The 23,571-nt window shown below is 37.7% G+C and overlaps 1 protein-coding gene and 1 long non-coding RNA gene across 2 annotated transcripts; one reads left to right on the forward strand and one right to left on the reverse strand.

Moving 5' to 3' along the window:
- Positions 1-3,302: 3,302 nt before the first annotated feature.
- LOC122305624 lies at positions 3,303-3,844 on the reverse strand. The gene is made up of 2 exons (XR_006241177.1): positions 3,609-3,844; positions 3,303-3,529 (listed from the first exon to the last, which is right to left on the reverse strand). It is a non-coding gene; the product is annotated as an uncharacterized LOC122305624 (long non-coding RNA).
- A 12,760-nt stretch (positions 3,845-16,604) lies between these two features.
- LOC122304682 lies at positions 16,605-17,453 on the forward strand. Its single transcript, XM_043116948.1, has one exon. The coding sequence runs from the start codon at positions 16,605-16,607 to the stop codon at positions 17,451-17,453; it is 849 nt and encodes a 282-aa protein (XP_042972882.1).
- The last annotated feature ends 6,118 nt before the right edge of the window (positions 17,454-23,571 follow it).

Below are 23,571 nucleotides of genomic sequence, written 5' to 3' on the forward strand. Positions count from 1 at the left end.
TGAAGTGGTGTTATGGGATGGAGGTTGGGTCAAGGTGTGGGATAAGGTTGTGTAATTGTTGGCTAAGGTATCAACCTGTTGGATTAATTCTTCCAACAATTATTGCTGCTTGGTTTGGGCTATGGACACTTGTGTTTGGGTTTTTTTGATGGAAGCGTTTTCAGCTTTCAATTGTGAGATAGCTTCAGGAAGTTGGGTGAGTGGAGTCCCATCAGCCATGGGTTTGACCTGTCTCTGGATATCACTGTCAAGCACTTAAACAAAATAAATGCACTCCAAGGGGCCTAACCTACACAATCCAATTTGGATTCAAGCAAAAAAACATACTTCATTAATATGAAATTAACCATATAAATAGATATAAACTCAACTGAATGTAACAACCCACTATGCAGCACTAGTGTTACTAGCTTAGTGGCTCATAAACCAAATACTTAGATTGGAAAAATAGAAAGTGGCCTAACGGCCCACAACCTATGCTAAAGACCCGAACCAACAAAACTGAAATACATAACTAATTAAATGAGAACATTCTAAATTATTAAAAGCTAACAAAAAACATGGACATCCATTAGATCAATTGGATGACTGTGATAAGAGAAGGTCATGGGTCACATGTCAAAGAATGATTCAACTTCATAAGCATGACAGCTTCATATCTGTTAGTGACAACCTTTCAGAAGATCACACTCCACCTGCACATTGGCGAAGATACTGTGGAAGAAGAAACTAGGTAAATTGTTCAAAGAATTAAATGATAGTGTATTTGGGTTTGAACTTTCTCAAGTATGGGGTATATTCTTACTTCGGTTCTCTTAAGAAGATCTTGGAATGAGAAATGAGGTATTTGCACATAATGAGAAATGGATCTGCAAGGAAAGAGTCTCATGATTTATGTTTTTTTTTTTTTTTTCCTTATTATAATTATAGGTAACATGACACGTCAAGCGGGAGAGGGAGAGCGGGACAGACGAGCGGTGGCTATAGGAGGACTCAAAAGAAAATAATCAATAGGATGGTTCGTGAAATCTCTTTAAAAAAAATAAAAAAAATTTAAAATTTATGTGAAAAAAATTATTTTTTTATGATGATTTTTATTTATTTTAAAATGATCTATGTGAAACTCACTCTCTAAAACTATAAATAACATTATTCTTCTCAAAATGTATTAAATGCTTTCTATAATTTAAAGAAATAGATATAATATGGAGACTTATAATATTTAATGATAAATCCGCATTGTTTGCCGTCAACATCTCAAATTGTGGGCTCTTTTCTTTATTGTTAATTTACTAAGTATTTTTAAAACCACAAATTAATTGTATAAAAATAATTTTATAATTTGACATTTCATATCAAACCGTGTTAGTTTATGATATCGTATTATAGAATATTAGTATCATTCCTTATTTTTAGAACTACCTAACGCAGTCTTTTCGATATAAAAAAAGAAAAATGATATTTGTAGTCGTGGTTGTGTAAGTATTGCGCAATCTCTTTGAAAAAAGTGAATTAATACATGACCTTGATGAAAAAAACTAACTTTTTAATCGTAGACCTTACTTTTTTTTAAAATAATTATACGATATTTACATACTCTACAACTGTATATATAATTACTCATAAAAAAAAAACCTAAACAAAGCCACTTTTTAGTTTGATTGGCATTTTGCTTAGTAACAAATTGGGCTTTTGTTCGGTCATATAAACAATGGGCTTTATGTTGAACTTGAATCGAGACATCTAGAAGTTGGCCCAATATAAATACAGCAAGTAGAGGCACTTGAAGGTAGAATAAAGGGAGGCCCATATATAGTGTTCATGAAGCACTACGCATATGGACTAATGAATCTATGGGGACCAACATGAGCTATACGCCCGTCCAATATTTTTCCTGTCTGACTCTCTCTTGCATCTTGAGGTTATTTTATTTTTCTTGGATAATTTTAGAGGCCATACCATTTGACAATCTATTTTCACCGAGTTCATAAGAATGATTATTTTTTTTTTCACTTTTTTTTTTTTAATTTTAATTTTAATTTTTATTTTGGAAGAAAGTCAGTTAGGCAATTCATTTTCTATTTAAGAAAATAAAACTTGGAAAAAATTGTCAAACATAACCCTGCAACTTGGCCTCTCCAAGGACTTTTTGTTTGGTCAAAATGGGTATCGCTCATTGTTTAGCTTGGATGAACCTGCTTCAAATTTTAACCCGAATTTATCGAATGGGTCAGATTGGATCAATCGGGCGGGTTAGGTTTAAGCTTTTCTGCACGTGCGTAGTCAAACATTATGTTAACTAGCATTTCTCTCACATTTCTACCGGTTAGAGAGAAGTCAGAACTTCTCTGTCTAGGAGGTGTTAGTCTCTTCTGCACTTATTGATGCTTCTTTGATGCGCTACTCTTTGATTACAAGTTACAACCTCTACCAAGCCTACCAACGATGGATTTGGAATCTCTCATTACTCAAACTGAAGCATTATCATGGCATGATCTCAAACTACAACTTGCACCAGAAAGAGCAATAGTCACTTCAAACAAAATCTTGATAGGAAGGTTAGTAGCTGATAGACCTCTTAACAAATATGCCATGCACTCATGCATAAAAGCATCCTAGAATTTTATCCCAAATTTTCTCATAGAAGACTTGGAGATAAACAAGTTCATTTTCACATTTAGAACTCTCCAAGACAAGCTACGAGTCCTCAACCAAACCCCTTGGAATTTTAAAGGGCATCTGTTAGTTCTTAAATCTTGGCCTCCTAGAGCTACTCTCCAAGAAATAAATCTAAACCATGCTACGTTTTATGTACAAATACATGGTCTTCCACTAGATTATATAACCTTTGATAATGCTGTTGAAATTGGGAAAGCCCTTGGTGATCTAATTAAGGTGGAAGAAGACCCTCTCTATGGTTTAGCTTTCAGAAAATACATTAGACTCAAGGTTGAGATTGATGTAACAAAACCTCTCCAACAAAGTTTCATGATGCCAAGAGAAGACAACCCTGAAATTTGGATAGCAATTAAGTATGAAAAACTCATGGACTTTTGCTATTCCTGTGGCAGACTCGGTCACTCGCAAGTTTTCTGTGGATTCCTACATTCAACCTCTACAAGACTCACTTATGGTCCATGGTTAAGAGCAGAATATGTTAACACTCTCGGCAACACATAGGCTTTTCAACAAACAGCCAGAGGGCAGAATTTGGCTACTGATTTAACGGACACTACCACCCGAACATTTCACTCTCAATCTCGTGGGGAAATAAATCATGCAATACAAGTCAACACAGAGCAAAAATCAGAAGAATTCACTCAGCCCGTTTTGAAAGGAAAACAAATACTTACAAGAGGTCATAATGAGAGTTGTCTGGTACCAAGGAAAAAGCCAGGAAGTCATCTAATTGTTCCAGGTGAATGGCTTACTCTCCAATCGCTCAACCCATTACCAGTTGCCGGTGAAAGCTCCAAGCACAACCCAGTTGGCAACCAAGCTCCAGACGAATTTTTCCTGCAAACCAACACTGCAAAAACCAACACACTATTCAGCTACAGTGATCAGAACACATTCAATTCCCCGCCTACCAAAATAAAGATACTCACTGTTGAGCCACCAACCAAACCCAGAATTTTCAGTTCCTACTGCAATCAAATCTTGGGTTTATCTCCAACTTCAGAAAATCCTTCACGTGGAGGAACAGCACCGACCCAGATACACCAAATATTAAAGCCATTGCCAGAGGTCAATCATCAACTGTGGAATACGTAGTGGAAACAGATCTTTTCGGCAGTGAAAGTATTGAAGAAGACGCAAGAAAATAAAGGCCACGGGCTCAATTTTGACCATCAGAGCAAGTCCACAGTCAATCCCTTTTCTCAAACCGAAACAAGACCTCTTTTCATGAGCCCATCATCAGCCAATCAAGTCCAACCTATTCAGTCAACAAATATGGGCCCAAAAATTCATCCTATTCCAACGGAAAGCAGCCCGATAGTCAAAATACACAACTCCAGTGCACTCACTCTCCAGCTCCTAGAGGATAAAAGCCCAAGTCAAGGAAAAAGCCCTATACAAATAGAATTCCTCTCATCAGCCACGGTGAAACCAAAAAGGAAAGTGGAGGAATTAACTGAAGCTGTCATTTCAAGATCAAATCAAATGAATTTTAAAGAACCAGTCATCCCAATGCATCATCAACTGGAACCCACTTAAGCACCAAAACGGAAATCACAACGCCTCATTAAAACAACAACAATGAGTCCATGCTTGACACAGAAAATAAACATAACTCAGAGAAAGCTGCAATGGCCCTTACACTACTATAATGGAATTCAGGCTCAATGGGCAAAAGGAAAAAACCAAAAGGAAAAGCCAGATTCAATCCCTACAACAAATCCACTCCACCATCCCATGATGAGTCCAAAACAGCTAGCGAGATAAGCTACAAAATGCCTCCAAGTTCTAAATGAGGACAGTAGCTTGGAATTGCAGGGGACTAGTCCGGCCCAAAGCAATAAAAAACATAAGGGAAAATATTAGGAAATATAATCCTGATCTAGTTTTTTTTCGGAAACCTTGGTGACGGATGATCGTACCATATCTATTGTAAATAGTATAGGTTTCCATCTTTTTATTAGCTTTTCAGCTATTAGTAAAAAGGGGAGATTACTACTTTTGTGGCGACCGAGAATAGATATTGAACCGATCAATATAAATATGAATGCTATTACTGTTCTGGTGTATTCGGATCCATCTTATCACCCTTGGCTATTAACCTATGTTTATGCTCCAGCACACCATAATTTTAAAGCAAGTTTCTGGAGTCACTTGGACTCAATACAACAATCATTCAAAGGCCCATGGATGTGTATGAGAGATTTTAATGAAGTTACTAATCAACAAGAGAAGCATGGGGGGCGGCCTTTCCATCAAAATCAAAACCGAGGACTCAGATATACAATGGATACTCATGGTCTTATAGATATTTGATACTCGGGTCTGAGATATACATGGACTAATAATAGAAGTGGAATGACACTAATCAGATAAAGACTGGATCGAGCGATTGCAAACAAAGAATGGAGATTACTTTTTCCTGACGCATCGCTACAAATTTTGGCATCGTCAGCTTCAGATCATCATCCGATTCCACTACAAATGTCCAAAATTCGTAAACAAGCTTCCTCGTTCAAATTTGAAGAATTTTAGATCCATGAACCTATTAGCCAGAATATCATCCGAGAAGCATGGAGTAAATTCTTTCAAGGAAACCCAGCCTATATTCTATGTAGGAAAATCTAAGCAACAAAAGAAGCTCTTAAACTCTGGAATAAAAACTACTTCGGGTGAATACAGAACAATATTCAAAACCTGGAATCAGAATTACTGGAAGTACAGAGTAAACCAATGACTGATTTCACTCAAGAGAGAGAAACTTATTTACAGCACAACCTCCACAAGCAGCGAGAATATGAGGAATCACTATGGTGCCAAAAGTCAAGGACATCATGGCTCACCTCAATAGATCTCAATATCAAATTCTTCTACTTATCAACGACGATCAAAAGAAGAAGAAACTCAATAGACATCATCAAGCTCAATCCAGGTAATTGGTCTATGGACCAATCTATTATTGAAAATGCTTTTGTTAGTCATTTTCGGTCCATATATACTTCATTAAATCCAAGCTACCCGGACAACCTAGAAAACTTATCTGAGAAGCAAATCACAGATCAAGAAAATGCAACTCTCTTAGCAGTGCCAAATGAACTGGAAATATTAGGTGCTCTCAAACAAATTCCAAACCACAAAGCATCATGCCCGGATGGTATGACAGCGCTCTTCTTCAAGCACTATTGGCATATTATCAAAAAGGAAGGAATAGGAGTAGTGCAAAATTTTTTTGTGAGTGGCAAGCTATTAAAACAAATAAACCATACCAATTTAGCTCTCATCCCAAAAATTCAAGCTCCGAATAACCTGAGCCATTATCGTTCAATCAGCCTCACAAATGTCATATATAAAATCATTACCAAAATATTGGCCAACCGTTTCAAAGCAACTTTAGATGACATTATATTTCCACTTCAAACAGCATTTGTCCTAGGTCGTCACATAAGGGAGAATACTATTATTGCTCATGAATTATTCCATCATCCCAAAAAGAAAGGAGGAAAAAAAGGTCAGATGGCAATAAAGTTAGATTTGGAAAAAGCCTTCGATATGGTTGAGTGGGATTTTTTATTCTTGGTCATGAAGTTAGTGGGATATAGCACAGGTTGGATAAACTTGATTCGAGAATGTATTACCACAGCTACCTTTTCAATTCTCATTAACGGAAAATCTTGTTGTTTCTTCAAATCACAAAGGGGATTAAGACAAGGAGACCTAATATCCCCTTTTCTCTTTATCCTAGTAACATAGGTGCTATCAAGGATTCTTTTAAAAGAGGAAGCGAGAGGACAATTGGAAGGGATAAAAATAAGTAGGCACAGCCCGCCGGTATCACACCTCCTATTTGCAGATGACACGATTATTTTTGCTAAAACTACAATAGACAGTGCACAAGTAATCACAGAAAGCATTGAAACATTCCAGTAGTGGTCCGGCCAAAAGATCAATATGCATAAATCTACCATCTTTATCACGCGGAACATGAGCCCTGTTGTCAGAACTGAAATCCATCATCTACTTCCTTATAAGGTATCCACGGAACAAATGAAATATCTGGGTCTCCCCACATCTATTGGCAGAAATAAGAAAGCAAATTTTTGGGAGCTGCTAGGCCGAGTGGAGAAAAAATTAGAAGGGTGGAAATTAAAAACACTTTCACAAGCGGGACGAACAATGTTGATTAGAACTGTAGCCAACACTATCCCCACTTATACTATGTCCCCTTCCAGCTCCCTAAAATGTTGTGCAAGATCCTAGATACAAAATTCAAAAATTTTTGGTGGGGGTTCCTAAAAGACAAGTCTCATAATTTGACCCTTAAGTCTTGGAAAACCATATGGCAACCAAAAATTCTAGGAGGTCTTGGAATCAGGCAAATGATGGATGTGAATAAGGTATTACTTACAAAAATAGGATGGGAAGTGAGTGAACAAAATAACGGCCTTTGGTATAAAATCCTAGTAGCCAAATATCTCATAAACACAAACTTTTGGCAGGCAACACAAAAGCAGTCAAACTCGTACTTTTGGAAAGGTATTTTACAAACAAGGGAAACACTCAGACAAGGAAGATGCATCCAAATCAACAATGGCACCAATACTAGTATATGGGATTCACCATGGATACCAACATTGTCAAACTTCAGACCAAATCCATTACAGGGAATGGATCAAGCACACCCAGATATGAAAGTCTCAGACATCATCACAGGTATCCCAAAACAATGGGATCTAGGCAAAATGCAGACTCCATTTGACCGAGAGAGCAATAATGAAATCCAGAAAATCCACATTCTGACCTTCTCTCAACTTTAAGACAAAATGATCTGGACCCCATCCAAGAACGAAAAATTCACAGTCAAATCGGCATACCAAGTGATCATCAATGGACAATCAGAAATAGACCAAAATGCAGCCCAAACACAACACTTCTTCAAGTCAATTTGAAAATTGAAAATTCATGAAAGACATAAACTCCTTCTATGGAAGCTGCAATGGAACATTCTCCCAACCAAGACAAGAGTGAATGAAGTTATCTCAAGAACAATTTCAAACAAATGCTCATTATGCAACCAAGTTGAGGAAACATTACTCCACTTCTTCGTTCAATGCCCTATAGTGCGAATATTATGGAGTCAAAGCTCATGGCCTCTAAACCTCGGAAACTTGCCAATTCACTCAATTACAGATTGGATTAGAATGATTCTCCATCTAAAGGAAGAGTTAGGCCTTCATGACACAGAGATCCACCAATTTCAACTCTTTGCAGTCATAACTCTAGATTTCATTTGGAAACAATGAAATGATATCGTGCATAACCAGCTCATTTTCTCATTGGAGATAGCTAAAACTCAATTGTACAAAATCTACCTTGACTATCAATTCGCTTGAGAATCAAAGCAAAACAAGAAGTTTGAAAAATGGCAACCACCACTCAAAAGCTTCCTAAGCTACACTTTTGATGCTGCAGTGAGAGACAACTTCTCCACTATATCTGTAGTCTGCAGAGACCACTCAGGTAAAGTATTAAAAATTTAGACTGAAAAAATCATTTCAACAAATCCCCTAGTGGTAGAAGCAAGTGCAACTCTCCTAGCTACAAAAATGGCTAAATCATCTCACCACACTCGGGTCATCTTTGAAGGAGACTCTCAACAAGTAATTACGGTAGTAGAAGACGCTTCATCTTCTCCAAATTGGCAAATCATTCCCATCGTCAGTGATATCCAACACTTATTCGATCTTCATGAACAATGGTTCCTAGTCAAAATACATCGAACTGCAAATCGATGTGTGCACTCTGTAGCGTAATGGACAGCAACCAATCATGTTTTTGGATGCATACCCTTAGATAGTTCTTTTTGTTACTTTCTTTTTGATCCCCCTTGAATTCTGTAACTCTGTAACTTCTTTTATTTATAATATATAAGCTTGATTAGAAAAAATAAAAAACTAGCATTTCTCTTTCTTCTTAGTGCTTGTTTGGGATTGTTATAGGTAGTGCCACTACAACAAATATGACTTTTAGTGACAGATTATAAATAGTGACGGTTTCCAAACTGTGACTAAAACGTATTTACTGTGACGGTTTGTGAGAACTGTCACTAAATGTTGGGCAAGAATTTCAAAACGTTCGGACGTTTAACATAATACGTTCGCACGTCAAAGTAACGTTCGAATGTTATGTATATTTACGTGCGAACGTAAAAAAAATTAGCACGAAAGTTCAAACGTTTTACATAATTACGTGCGAACGTGAATATATTAGCGCCAATGTTCGAACGTTAATGTGATAAAGTTCGAACGTTATATGTTAAATTACATAAATTAATTATAATATAAATTTTTTTAATAGTAAGGTTGAGTAACGTTATATTAAAAAAAAATTAAGAGTAGAAATTAAGCTACACAATACATACATTAAATATTTGTGTCCATTACATATGTCGAAAATAAAAAACGTTCGAATGATAAATTTTTACAAATCACTTTCAGAACTGCTGGTTTACAAAAGATCGAAACTCCTCAGTCAATGTCTCAACCTTATTGTTTAACACATCTACATGATGTGCAAGATGTGCGACAACCTAATCTATATGTGCAATTTGTCTATCGATCTGTCGGTCTATATGCGCCTTCATATCTGTCATCATTGTATCAACCCAAGCAGGTCGCACATCCCTAGCAGATGTAACTCCCGGCTGCTGACTAGTACTCGCCGACGGGCGAGCAACATCGGGCCCAGACTCAGTCGGGGGAACAAGATCTGGCGTAGGACCAGATTGACGCCGAGCTGAGCCTCTCCCCTGTCCAATGCTCCGGCAGTGTGTGGTTATGTCGATAGGGCTCATCTGGTTTATAACCATCTCCTCCGCTTGGAGTGGCACTCCCCGGGCTAGTAATAAGCGGCTGATGATGACTTCGTACGAGAGATTATCCGTGGTAACGATGCTGGCCTCGTAACGGATCCACTCAAATATAACAAGGGGCAAGTCAATGGGCTCACCACGTGCCAAGCCAATCAGGAACTGTGCACGAGCTCGACTGAATGTGCTCTTATGTGCCACCGGGTCTACATTTGTTGCAACAAAAATGTGCAACATGCGAAAGAAAGGCAGCAGCTGATTCTGGCTGAAGGAGTTCGGCCTATCGAGCTTTGTGCGGTCCGTGCCAGTGAGGATGTAGAAATCCTGGTCCCGCTCATCGTCACCAACCTCAGCAGTAATAGGATCGCCCTCGGGTCGATCTTCTTCATGACTGGGCATAAACTCAACAGGGCCCGAAGATGAAACAGAAGCGGCTGGATCTGCCTCGAATATGCCCGGGGAAAATGCAGCTGCTATGTCATCAGCCTGAGCAGCTGTCGACTCGGGTAGTATACGCAGAATCTGGAGCAAGTCGGCGAGAACATCCGCCGAGAACTGAAACTGTACACCGCGTACACTGAGAGTATGGGATGATGCATCGTTAGGCATGGTGGCCATCCCAATGTAAAACTCTCGAACCATTGTGGGGTAAATCTTTCCCCTCAATGTGCATATGGGGCCCCAGCCTCTGGTGATGAAGACGTCTCTCAGTGTCTTTTGCTCCCAGCTGAGCTCATCAAACTCATTAATGAGGATTTCTCGTTCCCCCATAATAGTTCGTGCCCCCAGTCGAGCGATGTCCGGATTGCCTCCATCCCTCCCTCGCTTCCTTGTCGTCATATACTGAGCCATATCCTGAAAATAAAAAAATATATATATAAGTTATAACATTTAAAAAAAATGATTATAATCACAGATACATACGTATTATGACATATATGGATTATACTAAAAATTAAAATATCATCCTTATAAATTTACATAATTTTGCCAGTAAAACTTTTAAATAATTTCACTTTTTCAATATATAAAATAATAATACCTAAAAGAAATAATATAAAATTTTTTTTATAGGAAACGTTCGAACATTAATACAATGTACGTTCGCACGTTAAAATAGGTGCGAATTTACAAAGATGATACGTTCGGACGTTTTTATCGAACGTTTCATTCAAATGTTCGATAAAAACGTGCGAATAAGTTCATTACGTCCGAACGTATTATCTAAACGTTCGGACGTAATGAATTTGAACCGTCATACGTTCGGACGTTCTTACTAGCCGAAGAAGACCAACGGTTTACGTTCGAACGTTTTATCCAACGTTACGTTAAAGCGTTGGATAAAAACGTTCGCACGTAAAACTAATACGTTCGCACGTTACAATATAACATGCGAACGTAAAGAATACAAAAGGTCACACGTTCGGACGTTGTGTCGTGACGTCCGAACGTTACGACACGGAAATGCTGAGTCGACTCAGCCATTACCGAAAGCTTCGAAACGCATGTTTCGAAGCCACAAACAACCAAAATATGCATTTCAAAAGATGGGGAATGTTTCTACGGTCCTATTCTATCATTTTACTGCGAATGGTGGCCGGAAATGCAAGTTTTATAACCGGGCTACGGTGGGTTTCGAATTTTTGAAACCCACCGATTAAAAGCAAGGAAATAGAAGAGGGAGAGGGCACATTACCTTTTAGTGACGGTTGCGGTGGCGGATGGCGACGGTTGCGGCGGCGTGCGTGGCGGAGAGGATGAGAGAGTTTGAGTTTTATAACCGGTTTCGTACAAGTTATGGCCTGGAAACCGTCGTGCCTGGCCTTATATACAGTTAACGTCCGAACGTTAATTAATTAACGTTCGGACGTTAACTGCACTTGCGAACGTTATGTAGATTACGTTCGGACGCAAAAGCATACGTGCGAACGTATAACTTGTACGTTTGGACGTTGTGTTAACATGCGAACGTATAACGTATATGTTCGGACGTCAATCAAAACGTCCGAACGTTTTGGTTATAACAGTCGAACGTTTTTACACTATATATTATATTATATATATTATATAATATATTATTATAATATATATTATATTACCTATATATTACTATATAATATGATATATAATATATAATATATACGTATAATATACGTATATTATATAGTATATAGTGTTAATAGTGTATATAGCGTATACTATATACTGTTATACGTGTATATAGTGTATACTATATACTATATACTAATGTATAATATTATATACATATAATATACGTATATTATATCAAAAACAAAGAAATAGGTCCTCCTCGTCTGAGTGAGGTTTCTCTGCTTTGTCTCGCGACAAAGCTCTAGTCTCTTGGACGTAAGTCTTGAGAGGATGTCTATGGAAGATGAGATCACGAAGAGATGGAGCTCCCTGAAACTTACAGATACAGAACAACAAGAGCTGCTCTTACCGGAGGAAGACATATTGTCTTCCAAGCTGAGAGGCAACTCATGCCTCCTAGCTTCTATACTAAATGACAGAACGTCGAACCGAGAAGCATTCAAAAACACCATGGCCAAGGTATGGAACACTTCTGGATGGATAACCTTCAAAGAGTTTGGCCCCAACAAATTCCTACTGGAGTTCCAATTTCTGTCTGACAAAAAGAAAGTCCTGCATGGCATGCCCTGGTCCTTCGACCGCCATCTAGTATGCCTCAAGGAGTTCGAGAGTGACCTGTCTCCCTCTGAAGTCGAGTTCAAGTCAGAACCCTTTTGGTACAAGCTCACAATCTCCCCTTCGTAGGCATGAACAGACAACTAGGAGAAAGAATAGGGGAAGCGATTGGTAAGGTCCATATGGTGGAAGTAGATGATCAGGGCCATGGGTGGGGAAGCTACCTAAGAATTAAAGTAGACGTGGATGTAAACAAGCCTTTGGTGCGTGGCAGGATGGTAAACTTGGGAGGCAAACAATCCTGGTCACATTTCAAGTACGAGAGGTTGCCCAACTTCTGCTTCAAATGCGGCCTACTCAAACATGTTCATGGAAAATGTCCCAATTTCGATCCATCAAACCAATCCCAAGACCAGTACGGGCAATGGATGAGAGCATCCAGTTCATTCCCACCCCAAGTTTCAGTGAAGAAGTATGGAGGGTGCCCGGCAAACTCTTCTCAGGGCTCCCCTCACCGGAAGCAGCCAGGGAGAGAAGGGGAAGAGATGGAGGACCATGGGACGTCACAGTCAGAAGAAGTGGTTGAAGAGGCAGAGCAGGACACCCCTGCCTGGGTCAACGCCTCAGAAAACACTCGGGCCATACCTAGACAGCCAAGTCAGAGCATGGACATGTCAGTAGACCAACTTTCCAACAACCCGAGAGCACATGAAGACCCCTTAAAACCTGGGTCACATGATGAACCAGCAGAGGATCACCTCAGGCCCACAATGGATTCAACTCAGGTATGCCCTTCTAAACACCCTCTTCCTTTGCATGCACATGCCAACCCCAAGCTACGTATAGAGCCTACCCCTAGCAAGGCACTGTCCCCTCTGAAACCAAAACTTTCCATTCCTGGCAACCCTCCTAATGTTTCCCGCCCAAGTCTTAACCCTTCCATTAAAGGTAGCTCATGGAAAAGGCAGGCAAGAAACCAAAATTCAACCCTCTCAGACATCACCAACAACCAAAATGCCATCCCCTCCCATACCAAATCAAAAAGACCTTCATCTTTGATTGAAACAAGGTCCCATACCAATGGCAGCAAAAGACACAAAATTGAGCCCATACCTGAGGTGGAGGCTGCTCAACAGCCCCACCAAACCACATGAATTGCATCAGCTGGAATTGCCGGGGGCTTGGGAACCCCCAGACAATTCATGAACTTCACCTGCTGGTGAAGACCAAGTCCCCACAGTTGGTCTTTCTCATTGAGATCAAGTGTAGTAGCAACAGGATGGAGACCATTCGTCATAAATTGGGATTTGATAATTGTTTCACAGTCAATAGCAGGGGTAGAAGTGGTGGTCTGGCTTTCCTATGGAACTCTAAAATCGAGCTAAAAATTGCCACATACTCCAACTGGCACATCTCAGCACACATCAAACTACCTGGTGACACAGAACCATGGATGATCACAGGCTTTTATGGACACCCTAACACAGCCAAAAGAAGAGAAACATGGCACTTACTCAGAGAACTAGTCCCCATAAATAACACTCCTTGGCTTTGCTTTGGTGACTTCAATGAGATCACCAACATTGATGAGAAACTAGGGGCTGCTTCCAGGCCTTACAGACAAATCAAGGACTTCAGAACAGTCCTGGACCAGTGTGACCTATATGATTTAGGCTTCCAAGGGGATAAGTTCACATGGGCAAACAACAGAGAGGGAGAGCAGTTTACTAAGGAAAGGTTGGATAGGGCTCTTGGGAACACATCATGGATAGCTAAATTTGAAAACCACTCGGTATACCACTTGACAGCAGCCTCCTCAGACCACAGACCCCTATTGATCTATATGCAGACAAATTCTGAATTCGCAAGAAGGGCTAGGCTCTTTAGGTATGAAGCATCCTGGAGCAAAAAGGAGGGTTGTGAGGCCCTGATAAAACAATCCTGGGAGAGGGCAATAGGCCAGTCAAGCCCTTTAATTGACTCCCTCACTGGACTAAGGCTTTGCCAAGAGGGACTGAATAGATGGAGTGTGGAATTGAGGAGGAGTCAAACGGCTCTTATAAAGGAGAAACTAAGCACCCTCAACTCTCTCAAAGAAGCTAATGAGGGGCATCTCTATGCAGACATTAAAAAGCTTCAAAAAGAGGTCAATCGAATGCTAGAGGCAGAAAACACTAAGTGGCAGCAGAGAGCCAAGCAGAATTGGTTGAAAGCAGGAGACAGGAACACTTCCTTCTTCCACAAATGTGCCAGTCAGAGAAGAAAACAAAACCTCATCAGCACCATTAAGGATGAAGCAGGAAATGAGATCACCTGCCAGAGGGGTATTAGCAAGATCTTTCAGGAGTATTTCCAAGGGCTCTTCTCTTCATCTAGTCCAATAGGGATCGATGAGTGCACAATGGCTATGCCAAGGAAGTTATCATCAGAAATGAACTTAAGCCTAGCTAGACCATTCACTGAAATGGAAGTTAAAGAAGCCTTATTTAGCATGAACCCCCTGGGCTCACCTGGACCAGATGGGTTCCTTGCATGTTTCTACCAAGATCACTGGCCCATCATTGGACCATGAGTCTCCTCTGCTGTTCTAGAAGCCCTGAACAAAGGCCAGTGGTCCAAAGGCCTGAATGAGACTCTCATTGCCCTAATCCCTACGAAATCCTCCCCTGCAATGGTGACAGACTTCAGGCCCATCAGCCTCTGCAATGTCCTCTACAAGATCATAGCCAAGACCTTGGCAAACAGGCTGAAATCAGTGCTTCCAGGCATTATTTCCCCAACTCAGACAGCCTTTTGTTCCAGGCAGGCTGATAACAGACAACATTGTAGTGGCCTTCGAGTCACTCCACACAATGAAGTCCAGGCTTAAAGGTAGGGAAGGATTCATGGCCCTCAAGCTCGATATGAGCAAGGCCTATGACAGAATCGAGTGGCCCTTTCTAAAATCTGTCCTGAAGCAAGTAGGCCTAGACCAGAAATGGGTTAACATGATCATGAAGTGTGTGGAATCAGTATCATACTCCCTCATCCTCAATGGCTCTCCTCAAGGCATCTTCCATCCAACAAGAGGGTTGAGGCAAGGGGATCCTTTATCCCCCTACCTTTTCATATTATGTTCAGAAGTGCTCAGTTGCATGCTGAACAAGGCTGAGAGTTCTGGTATTATCACTGGATTACCCATCAGAAGGAAAGTTCTCTCTATTAACCACCTTTTCTTTGCAGATGACAGTATACTGTTCTGCAAAGCAAACCCCTTGGAGTGGAGCAGGCTTTACAACCTACTGGAAGCCTATGAGCTTGCATCTGGCCAAAGACTCAACAAGGAGAAAACATCTATTTGCTTCAGCGGGAACACCAAAGAGGAAGCCAAGGAATTCATCACCAGTATAGCAGGGATAAGGGGGACTTCCTCATATGAAAAATACTTGGGTCTACCTGCCCTTATAGGCAGGTCTCGTACTCAGTCCTTCAAGGAAATTCTGGACAAGGTGCAAGGAAGAATCTCAAATTGGAAGAACAAATTTCTTTCCCAAGCTGGGAAAGAAGTACTCATCAAATCCATCCTCCAAGCCATCCCCACCTATAGTATGGGGATTTTCAAGCTTCCAAAGATTCTGCTACAGGAACTTAACAAGCTGGTAAGGAGTTTCTGGTGGGGCCATAATCCACAGGAACACAAAATACACTGGATACATTGGAACCAAATGAAAAAAGCAAAGAGCCGTGGAGGCCTGGGCCTAAGGGATTTTTCCAATTTTAATTTGGTTTTACTAGCCAAACAAGGATGGAGGCTTGTTAACAACCTTGATTCCCTTGCTGCAAGGGTTCTAAAGGAAAAATACTTCAACAACAGCACCTTCCTTTCAACTAGTTTGGGCCAGAACTCATCCTACCTGTGGCAGAGCTTATTGGCAGCAAGATCTTTACTCAAAGAAGGCTTAGTATGGAGAATCGGAGATGGAGCTTCTACTGAGATATGGAATGACAGATGGCTTCCAGGGCAACAGATCTTCAGACCTCCCAACTCCATCAGGTTCTTGCAGACTGACACCAAGGTCTCCTTCCTCATCAATGGAACTACTAGGCAGTGGAAGAGAGAACTGGTTTATGCAATGTTCTCAAAGGAAGAAGCTGAGAGTATCATTGCCATACCCCTCAGTCCATACCTCAAGCCAGACAAAAGAATTTGGAGTTGCACCACCTCGGGTATATTCAGTGTCAAAAGTGCCTACCATCTGTTAACTGAGAGGGATGAGCAAATGAATGGCCAGTCCTCCACCTCCATCTCATCTCAGCCCCCTGGACTAAAGTCTGGAACCTAAACATCCCAAATGCTGCCAAAACCTTCATTTGGAGGGCTTGCCTCAATGGCCTTCCCACCCGAGACAACCTAATGAAAAGAAAAACAATAGAGGACCCTGCCTGCCCAATCTGCAGACTCCAACCAGAGATTGTGGAGCACATTCTATGGAGTTGTCCTTCAGCCAGGGACGTGTGGGCACTCAGTGTAAGGAAGCTTCAGAAAGCTAGCCCCCTTTTCCACCACTTCCAGGACCTGGTAAAAGGCTTCTTGGAGAACTTGAGCAAGGAGGAACTGAAGGTCTTTGCTGTCACCTCGTGGTTCATATGGAAGAGAAGAAACGAAATGGTTTTCAAGGACACCTTCCAACACCCCTCTAAGGTGTCACAGCTTGTAGCTTATCTAATGGATGAGCTTCAGCTTTTGCCACAACAAGGGAAGACCCAATCTCACCCCAATCTGGGCCAGACAAGATGGGAAGCACCACCACAGGGCAAGTTTAAGTTGAATTGGGATGCCTCCATCTCTAAGGCCACCTGCAAAGTGGGAGTGGGAGCAGTTATTAGACATTGTGAAGGGAAAGTGTTGGCCACTCTTAGAATGCAACATGACCTCTTCCCTGATCCACTCATGGCTGAGGCGTTTGCTGGACTCCAAGCCTCCATTTTTTGCAAGTCTCTCGGGTATAAAGACATCATCATAGAGGGGGATTCGCTGCAGGTGGTATCAAGCCTCAACTCATCAACCGAGGTCCATACATACACAGGCCAACTCATCTCAGATACAAGATCAATGCAAAGTTCCTTTTCAGTTTGGTCAGCAAGGCACACTGTAAGAGCAAATAATTCTGTTGCTCATGCCTTAAGTAGGGATGCTCTAAGCATCAGTGGTTATACCACATCTTTTGATTTCATTCCGATTTGTATCAAAGACTTGGTTTAAGCATTATCAATATAGTCCTTGTTTCAAAAAAAAAAATATATATATATATACGTATATTATATAGTATATAGTGTTAATAGTGTATATAGCGTATACTATATACTGTTATACGTGTATATAGTGTATACTATATACTATATAGTGTTATACTATATAGTATATAGTATATTACACTATATACTATATAGTGTATACTATATAGTGTTATATAGTATGTAGTTTTAACACGTATATAATGTTATATACGTATTATTGAAACCTATATTATATAGTATATAGTAATATAGTATACTATATTATATACGTATATTATATACGTATTATATACTATATATAGATATAATATATATTCGTATGTTATTATATATTATATTATATATACTAATATATTATATTATATCTAGTGTATACTTATATAATATTATTGTATATATTATTGTAATAATATTAATATATATATTTAATACTATTTAATATGTTAATATATATAGTATATATTATATAGTAGTATTATATAGTTATAACTATATCCAATACTATAGTTAATATACTATAGTATCTATATAATAACTATAGTATATTATATAGTAATTATATAGTATATAATATATATAGTATATACATATAAAGTATATGTATAGTATGATATATATATATATATATAAAGTATATGTATAGTATACTATATATTACACTATATTTGTAGTATATATACTATATTATATACAAGTAGTATATATAACATAGTACTAGTACTATATTATATCTATAATATATTTACTATATAATATATTATACGATATTATATAGTTATTATATATAGATAACATACTATATAATACTTATACTATATTATAGACTATAATATAGATAATATAGTATATAATACTTATACTATATTATAGACTATAATATAGATAATATATTATATAATATTTATACTACATTATCTAATAACTATATTACTTTAATATAGTTATTAGATATACTATATTAAAGTATACTATACTAGGATAATATACAATTTTTCCTATATAATATATTATAATATACTTGTTATAACTATAATATATAATATACTTATTATATATTATAGTTATAATATAATATATATTTTATATTATTAGTTTATATAAAGTTATAATATATATAGTACGTTCTTATATAATACTTATGTTATATATATTATAATTGGTACAAATTATATATTAATTAATATTGTATAATTTATAATTTAATTAATAAGTATATTATGAGGAATATACTAAATATATAATATGTAAATAATAATATTAACGTTCGAACCTTAATGAGAAACGTTCGGACGTTATAATAAATTCGGAGGGAAATTTCCCGCTTAAACCAAATTTGCACAGTACGTTCTAACGTACTATATAAACGTTCGAACGTTAGTGATGAATACGTAGGATGGACAATGATACGTGCGAACGTACTGTATAATTATTGGGCGGGATAATTTCACGTTCGAACGTTAATGCGTAAACGTTCGCACGTAAAATGAAACATTCGGACGTTCACATTTTACATTCGGACGTTCATTAATGAACGTCCGAACGTTAATCGCATAACAAGCAGAAAATAAAACTTTCACGCACGGGAAAGCAGATTCATTTCTGCTTTCCTCCGTGCGTGTTAGAGTGAGAGACAGAGAGAGTTTTAGAGAGACGGAGCTGGGAAGTGGAAAGCAGTGGGGAGAGACAGAGAGTTTTAGAGAGAGGAAGAGAAGAAGTGGAGGGTTATAGTGAGAGGGAGGTTGCAAAGGTATTTTTTTAAGCAATAAGGTAAATGGTTTTTCTCATTTTTTATTTGTAATATACATGATAATTATCAATGTTTTATTTCATATATATTTAACTAACTAGTATTGTGTATTTTTTGAAGGATCATTTGTTGTGAATTGTTGAGAAGTTGTGATTTTTGAAGAAGAATTTATTTAAAGCACAAGGTATATATACTAAACTCTATTGTTACATTTTATTGTGGATATAATTTGTGATTAAGTTTGTGTTGTTTGGATGAATTAAAAAGAGAAATTATTGTTATTGAATATGTTTATTCTTAATGTGATAATGTTTTAGTATAGTGTATGTTTTTGAATAATAATAATTTGTTAGTTTATGTGTCTATTTTAGTAATTTGTTGTTATAAAAGAATATATATAACAATTTATTTAATAAATAAATAGTGTGATTATTTGTGTAAGAATAAAAATTTTAAAATATAATTTATTGGATGATGAAGATTATAAATTATAATATTACAATTATAACTATTATATATATAATTAGTTAAATAACTAATATAATAAATTATCATATATTACTAAGTGTCAATAATAAGGCATAACTATATAGTATATATAAAAAATCGTATTACTAAAATCATAATATAAATAAGTATTATAAAATAATAATACTTCTTTATCTAATAGCTCAATAATCCTAAATATTTTATCTAATAATATATAGTATAGAGTATATTAGTATTAATCCATAATAATAATTATCATGTAATGTATAGTATTAAAAAATGATTAATAAGAAATAGATAAGTAATTATAATAATAATTACTTATTTAATAATAAAAATTATTATAATAATTATAATAATTTTGGCAATAATAGTAATAATTATATAATAACTGATAACAATTAAGTGTTATCAATATATAGTATAACTAGTAATTATAATCTAATTTACTATATATTATATTAAATACGAGATAAATAAGTAAAAATTATTATTTTATGCTATATAATAACAGATAAAATATAAGTGTTATCAGTAACTTATAATAGTAATTATAAGATATTTTATAGTAGTGTTATATATTATATAGCTGATAAATGACATATAATATAATAAATTAGGAATTATATAAGTCTACAAATAATTTCTAAGTGTTATCAATCATTAATAATATAAATATTATTAGTACATCGGGATAATTCAAATAATGTGCGCTAATTTATTTGTAGACTTTTTTGTTAGATATTGTATAACATTGCATAAATAACCTTAGACCTGTTTGGGAATTAGTGTACATTTAGGTGTACATTAATTCCTGAATTGTCCAGTGTGGACAGTTTGAGATTATATTATCTGTATTGTACATAAACGTTATTCCTACTTTGAACGTTTAGTATGAAGTTTCGGTGTCTTCCTCATTTGTTCTTCGGGTATACTGTTCTTAGGGTCATAATCCCTATATGTGAACATGTATACTTGGAGAACTATGTGGAAGTGCTGCCGAAATTTTTACTAACGTTCAAAGTAGTAGAGTGACGGGACTTGTGCAATATGGAGAATATAATCTCGAATGGGATAGGACCAACTACCTTGAGAAAGAGTACTTTGAACATGATGTATCATGACATGCATGTGTATTTAACTTTACCTTAATTACTAAAAAATTAGATGTTTTTAAAAATGGATAAAAGTTGGATGCATCTACGCGATAGACTTGGAAAAGATTACATACCCTATGCGGGTGGAGTAAGGGCTTTCATTGATTTTGCAAAGGCGTCTGCTGATAGTCGTGGTTACATTAAGTGTCCATGTCGAGGTTGTAAAAATTTGTGTGCGATAGGATTGGATGAAGCTGAAAGTCATATATTTGTGAATGGTATGGATTTGGACTATACTCGATGGGTACTACATGGTGAGCCGTATGCTGAATCAGCGGATGACTTATTCAGTCAGCGGGAAAATTTGCACAACGTGGATGATGATTATGAGCGAGATGAGATGGAGGAGATGTTGAGTGACATTGGAGCTGGGATGTTTATGGATGAGGTTGACGACAATGGCTCAAGTGGGTGACGGAATGATTCAGATAATTTTCCAGAAATGTGGGAAGATGCAAAGCGTGAGCTTTATCCAGGTTGTACAAAACATTTTAAAATGTCGTTTATTGTGCGGTTGCTTCACATAAAATCATTGTGTGAAATGTCAACCAAAGCAATTAACATGGTATTAGACTTATTTAACGAAGTGCTTCCCGAAGGATCTGCATTGCCAAAGAACTTTTATGAAGTGAAACAGTTGAGAAAGGGATTAGGATTTGAGTATAAGTCCATACATGCGTGCAAGAATGATTGTGTTTTATTTTGGAATGAGAACGAGGAGAAACAAGCATGTCCTGTATGCGGAGAGTCGAGGTGGAAGGATAAGAAAAGCGTTCCGGTTAAAGTATTGCGATATTTCCCATTGAAACCCCGGTTGCAAAGATTATACATGTGTAAGAAACTAGCTCACGATATGAAGTGGCACAAAGAGAAAAGAGTTCAAAATGATGGATTTATGAGGCACCCTGCTGACTCACTTGCGTGGCAATCTTTCGATAATCAGTATCCAGAGTTTGGGATAGAAGCAAGGAACGTGCGTCTCGGACTCACAACTGATGGATTCAACCCTTTTGGAAATATGAGTACAAGTTATAGCACTTGGCCTATAGTGTTGATTCCGTACAATCTTCCACCATGGAGGTGCATGAAGGCGCCCAACTTTTTGTTAACTTTGCTTATCCCCGGCCCGAGATCACCTGGGAATGACATTGATGTATATTTGCAGCCGTTGATTGAAGATTTGAAAGAGTTATGGGAAGCAGGCGTCAGAACTTATGATGCATCCACATTAATAACTTTTCAGATGCATGCTACGGTAATGTGGATGATAAATGACTTTCCGGCATATGGGAATCTTTCTGGCTGGAGTACTAAAGGAAAGTTAGTGTGTCCGACGTGTAATAAAGAAACTACTAGTGAGTGGTTAAAATATTCTCAAAAGTTGTGTTTCATGGGTCATCGACGTTATCTACCAACTAATCATGCATGGAGAACAGAATCCGCTAAGTTTGATGGACGCGTAGAAGATAGAATTGCGCCAAATGAGTTGTCTGGGGAAGAGATCCTGGAACAATTGGTACATGTGGCAGCAAACAATTTTGGCAAAGGTCGGGGAAAGAACAAGAGAAAACGAGGCGTAGCAGAATTGAATTGGACAAAGCGTAGTATTTTTTTTGAGTTGCCGTATTGGTCGTCCTGCATGTTGCGACATAATTTGGATGTAATGCATATTGAGAAGAATATTTGTGATAATATACTGGGTACATTGATGAGCATCAATAAAAAGACGAAAGATACGATTAAGATAAGGAAAGATCTTGAGAGAATGAGAATTAAACATAATTTGCATTTACGAGTGGATGGTGAGAGGGTGGTCTTGCCGCATGCATGTTTTACAATGACAAGGGAGGAGAGGATGGACTTCTGCAAATGGTTGCAAGGTGTGAAGTTGCCAGATGGTTATGCTTCAAATATCAGTAGATGCGTAAGTCATGATGACTGGAAAATTGGTGGATTGAAAAGTCATGACTGTCACATATTTTTACAGAAGTTATTACCGGTGGGAATTCGTGGGAAGCTAACATCTGCTGTAGGTGTTGCCATAACTGAACTGTGTATGTTTTTTAAGGATTTGTGTGCTCGGGTAGTGAAGCGAGATATGCTGTAGAAACTGGAAGAAGACATTGCTACTATACTATGTAAATTTGAGCAAATCTTTCCACCGTCATTTTTTGATGTCATGGTCCATTTAGCAATACATTTACCCCGGGAGATCATGTTGGGTGGACCAGTACAGTTCCGTTGGATGTATCCAGTTGAAAGATATTTAGGTCGACTGAAGCGCACTGTTGGGAATAAAGCCAGTGCTGAGGGTTCAATAGCAGAGGCCTATATACACGATGAATGGTTAAAATTTTGCTCTTTATATCTTCGTGGTGTTGAGACACGATTTATTCGTCAAGAACGAAATGCTGATCTTGCTGCTCCGCCTTCTCGTGAGCTATCAGTGTTTTCTCAGAATGTACGACCTTTGGGTGCACAAACGGGTTACGATTTACTTGATACAGAGTTGGGTAAAGTTCGGTGGTACGTACTAAATAATTGTCAGGAGATTGATCACTATCTCAGGTATGTCGTTGTACAAGGTTTAAATAATTCTAAAGATTATATACAACTTTAACTATTGTTATGTAAAATAATATAATAATATATACTATACAGTGAGCACATGGACAAACTTAAGATGGAAG

This window comes from Carya illinoinensis, chromosome 3 (assembly GCF_018687715.1).
Source record: "Carya illinoinensis cultivar Pawnee chromosome 3, C.illinoinensisPawnee_v1, whole genome shotgun sequence".
NCBI classification, from domain to species: Eukaryota; Viridiplantae; Streptophyta; class Magnoliopsida; order Fagales; family Juglandaceae; genus Carya; species Carya illinoinensis.